This window comes from Engraulis encrasicolus, chromosome 2 (assembly GCF_034702125.1).
Source record: "Engraulis encrasicolus isolate BLACKSEA-1 chromosome 2, IST_EnEncr_1.0, whole genome shotgun sequence".
Classification (NCBI taxonomy): Eukaryota; Metazoa; Chordata; class Actinopteri; order Clupeiformes; family Engraulidae; genus Engraulis; species Engraulis encrasicolus.
This window is the reverse complement of record NC_085858.1, coordinates 750,001-755,000: the sequence shown is the minus strand read 5'-3', so window position 1 is coordinate 755,000 and position 5,000 is coordinate 750,001. Positions and strand designations below refer to the sequence as shown.

The 5,000-nt window shown below is 42.4% G+C and overlaps 1 protein-coding gene across 1 annotated transcript in view; it reads right to left on the bottom strand.

Moving 5' to 3' along the window:
• Positions 1-1,438: 1,438 nt before the first annotated feature.
• The window catches only part of grapa (GRB2 related adaptor protein a), a 28,329-nt gene continuing 24,767 nt past the window's right edge, over positions 1,439-5,000 (bottom strand). Inside the window, exons 4-5 of the mRNA XM_063219282.1 lie at positions 4,368-4,536; positions 1,439-3,589 (exon numbers count right to left, since the gene is read on the bottom strand). Of these exons, the coding sequence (XP_063075352.1) occupies positions 3,410-3,589; positions 4,368-4,536 (349 nt within the window). The 3' untranslated portion in view covers positions 1,439-3,409. The remainder of the gene's footprint in view (positions 3,590-4,367; positions 4,537-5,000) is intronic.

Sequence of the window (5,000 nt, the reverse complement as noted above, 5' to 3'; positions counted from 1 at the left end):
GTAACGACTGAGGCTTATTACTGCTGTACAAAGGCAAAGTGCAGTAAATTTAGTTTAAACTGAAAATGGTCTTCATAACACCTCCTTTACATTGTGAAAAGCCTTGTGGTCCAAGTGTTTCCCATTTTAGAGATAATGCTATATCAAATTTTCAGTAACTACAATATCCAAACCGCCAAGGTTTTGAAGACATTTTTCTCAGTTTCAATGTTGCGTAGTTACTGCACTTTGCCTTAGTAGCGATTAGCAAAGTATAGTGAACTGTCCAGGTCTGAGACTCCAGAGAGCAAGCTGTGCAAAGCAGCAGTGTTGAATACACTGAGGAAGCATTTCATTTGGAATTCAAACTGGAGCAGCAGCATGGCTACATTTGAGTTGGAGCACGTGCACATGCATTAGAATTTGTCATGACAGAACAGCACCAGGGTTGCCAGATGAGACTGATGATTTCCAGCCCCAAAAAATGCTCAAAACCCCCCTGGAAGCACTAAGTCTCACCCAATTTGAACTAAATTCTTTTGATTTCTTTGGCAATATATCTGCAGGAAAACCCGCCCAAATGCCCTTTTTTCCCCTTTTACCCACAGATGGTCATCCTACGCAGAACCAATGGGATGAGAAACCGCCCAATCTGGCAACACTGAACAGCATGAGCAACAGGTTTTTTTTTTTTGCTTTTTCTTGTTTTTTTTTTGTTTTTTTTTGGAAGCAAGCGAGTCTGTTGTCCCCATCAGGCTTGGAGTAATTAACTGTTACTCACAAGGTTGCTGACTTGGGCCCTGTGGGTTCCTGTGACGTCAGTTTCTGGGGCTGAACAGTGACTTTCAATGTAATTGGGTCAAGTCCCATTAGTGATTCTCTCGGCTCTACTCGATACCCTATGCTTCTCAGACTACAGTGCCGGCACATTGACTTTACAAAGGGAATTTGTGCGACCATGTGCACCCGCCATGTGAAATATTTTGTATTGCATTGAATACATTGTGCATTGTATTGCACCTACAGGCCTACAATAGTGTGTTTTCATTGTGCAAAAAAAGAAGACTGACTCTGTACTTGACTGAAAAATTTGTGAAAATTGACGCACAACTACTAATTGTCAAAATGAGAGGTACTTTATGTGACATATTGATGTTGGCAAGCTTTGCAGTAGCCTACATGAAATCTGGTCATTTCCACCGCTTCTGTTTATAATGCAGGATGACACAACCAGATTGTTTTTAATCTTTGAATGTGTTTGTCCTCTGCAACCATCCAATCCGTACATTATGATAATTATAGTCTATAGACTACAGCTCTAATCAGCATGAGCTGTGCTAATTAAAAGTAAACACTTGGATGACTAGGCTTCAACATCTATACTGACATCCAGGGCTGCTGACAGCTTTGCCTGCGCCTAGGACAAAGTTGTCTGAAAGGGCCCCCCACCCTACGTGCATACAAATGTAATGAGAACCCAATTCTTGGACCTCTCTGTCCCTGGGCCCAGGACAACTGTCCCCTTTGTCCCTGTTTGTCGACTTCCCTGCTGAGACCATAGCCTCAATGCTGAGGTCAGATGACCCGAGAATGCCACGAGGAAAACAAACATCTCATGTCATTTGTCAGTAGTATCCATTTGCAAAGGAGAGATGAACAAGTTCATGCCTCGCTAGAACTTCATGAATGCTTTATTGCGTCTGGTACTTTTTGTGTAAATGGTCAGAAATACGAAAAAAATAGCATGATGTCAAATGATTGGCAACAGCCACCATTGTGTGTTTAGTAAGAAAGACTCTCATTCATCAGGCTAGAATAATATGAAATGCTTTGACAACTTAAACAGAATTTTATTATCAGTGCTGTATTGTGCTTGTGTTTTTGGTGATAACTTGTCCTTTCCGTTACATTGAATAGGCTAAAAGAATGTGAATATTCAAAATCAGAGATTGAAGAGGCCTTAAACAGAATAGATTTATCTGTGAAAAGTGACGATTGTCCTGAATTTTTGATGTTTAATTTTACGTAAGAGTTAACCAGCATGACAGTGTGGTCTAAACACATGTTCTTGATACAGTGCATTATTACTTTATTTCCTAATAGATTTGTTTTAAAGCATATACCATAATTTACAAGTAATCTTTTACACAGATGAATGTTCAAGCCTCTGACTGAGAGACAGGAAATAAATGGTTTAACATGTAATAAATACAAACAAAGATACATAGGCTTTGTGTACGTGTAAGCAATCATACAGAAACAACATAACTACACAAGACACAATTTCACAATCCACCTGGATGTTGTGGCCTCTCACCTCTACAACAAAAATGAAGTTATCAACAGTGCAACTTATATTTAGTGTCTACAGAGAAACCTTGGTGATTCTTCAACTGAAACTAAAAATAAAATGTTCGTCAAGTGTTATCCAGTTTCTGTGGAAGGGGATTTTGCCATTCTTGAGAATATCAGCAATTTTTGCTGACATATTTATTACAAATTGCACTTCCCCATTTGGTTTCAGTTTTGCGGGGGAAAAAAAGGTGTGGGCAAAAGGGTGTGGGTTCAGACAGCTCATCAAATACCCAATTGCCTGCTGCAGCTTCCTTACAGGTGAAGTACTGTGCTGACTGACTACAACTTAACAGCTCTCTCTGGAATGTCTGTGTTTATTTGTCATTTACAGATTGCACCATAGGACTAGGCATCCTGTCATGTCTTTGGGTGATTATCAGTGAATCCCACAAGGACTCTATACACCTCCATTCAGAAAGATTTTCTGCCAGTGATGTGGGAGGTAAGAGCTTCATGGGCCGAGCACTGTTACGGGAACAAACCCCCTTTTAGAGGATGTACAGTATTAGGGTTTGGGGAAAAGTATAGGGCTGACCAAAATTGCATTTTTCCATCGGGCCCTTTGCAGATCCTCTTGCCTTCAGGTATTGACTTGCATGTGAGGGTATGGTTGCTGTCGATGTTAAAAGAGTTCAGCGAATCAGCAGTTCAACGTGTCAACGCTAGTTTGTTTGTTTTGTTTTGTTTTTCCATGTCCAGTGCATGTTCAGTGCATGCCCAGTGCATGTTCAGGCTATCACCCATGCTGTCGCCATCCTCTAAACAGGATTGGTCTGGGACCAAAAAAACAGCCCGGGCATTTCTGGTGTAGACCAGCCCCTCACACAGCCGCACCTGTTCTTCTACCATGTTATTGACTGGCTCAGTACATTGTCTATATTACAGATGGACAAAATGGGACACCACGCCCAGAAGGTGGGCCGGTCTCTAAGGGGGGTGGGGAGGGAAACAAAACCAACAAAATAAACAAACCAACCAACTGCATCGGCCCCTGAGTACTGTTGGCCCACCGGGAGAATGCCCTCTACGCAGAAATGGCCAGTTCAGCTCTGCGGCTCTGTGTGTGTTGAGCTGGTTAGTGGTACATGGGCTGGACATACTCGGGGGGGAAGAAGCCCACTCGGCCGTGACATCGGCCCTTCCAGCGCTGCGAGTCAGAGCAGTCCAGGATGTCGATGACGTCCCCGCGCAGGAAGCGCAGCTGGGAGGCGTGCTGAGGGTGGAAGTCGAACAGGGCATGCGCATGCCGGGGCCTCTGCACAGGGGGGACACAAATAGCAGAATGTCACACGGGAAACTGAGAACACACACAGAGAAGCCAACTGAACTACTGACACTTTTTGACTCATGAAGCCTTTTCGTTCTTTTTATCAGCTACAGTCACACCTCAACAAAATAAACTCCCTTGGAAAAACAAATTGAACATTGATATGTATATTTCCAGCGCAGTCCTCATCTGGAGCTGCCGTCTATTTAGCCTTATTTCCCCCCACATTTCCACGACATCTGTTTGGTCTGACAATTTCAGTCAGTCCTCGTATAATGTTGACAACATGAGCATCTGCTGCAACAGTTAATGATTTTCAGTTAACAATTTGAAGTGACAACCGCACTTGATGAAATGCTGCTATGCAGGTCTGAGCATGACAAAGAAACCAGCCCTCACTCACCACATATGAAACTATCTGCTGCATCTCTCTGCTTGCTCTGTTACTTGGGCTTTCTCAGTACAGTACTAATAACAAGTCGAAAACTTTGATTTGTGAACAAATATGGTTTAATAAACTTTTAAAAAGTTAGGTATGTTTTTGGGTACTTTTGATCATATTAAGTACATGAATGCAGTCTACCGTTTTTGTAGAGCGTTTGGTGTTTTGGTCATTCAGAATCAGTTTCACTAACCATTTCCATACACATGGAGTCTAATGTAAGCTCTCTATATACATCCAATACACCATAACATATAGTATACATATATTAATTAAACACACAATATGATGACGCCAAAAACAACTACGTGGACTATTACGCACCCTCACTGTATGTTCATTGTCCCTCAGAAACACAGTCCGTTCCTTGGCAATGCTGTTGCTTCTGTAGAAGTCAACCAGTTGATTCAGGGAGGGGAACACCTCATCCCAGACGTAGTAATGGGCCCCTCTGTCCTGGAGTATCTTAAAATGCTGGACATGGTCACCATAGCTAATGAGAGAAAAAAAAAGTTGAAAGAGGAAAATATGAAGTAAATGCACAAAAAGCCGTCAACACCAAAATGAGAAATAGTGGGTTTTTTTGTTGTTTACAAGACGCACTGCATTGCGTAACGGCACAGCCATTGCTCAAAGCATTATGATTGATTGCACTGTTATCATGGGTGATCTAACAGTTATGTGGCTGGTGGCTGAAAAAGCAAGGGGAAATAGGGAAATGTAATTGTTTTGCCCCTGCGTATCAACAACCCGTGGCACCGTAATCTCTGCAGTGTCCCATTCAATCCATCACTCCTGCGCAGACACTGCTTGGCTTGGATGGCTATTATTTATTTATTTATTTATTTAGCCTTTTGACGGGAAATAAATTGGCTGTGCCACGGGACACTTTACACACACCCACACATGCGCACGCACCCACACACACACACACACACACACACACACACACACACA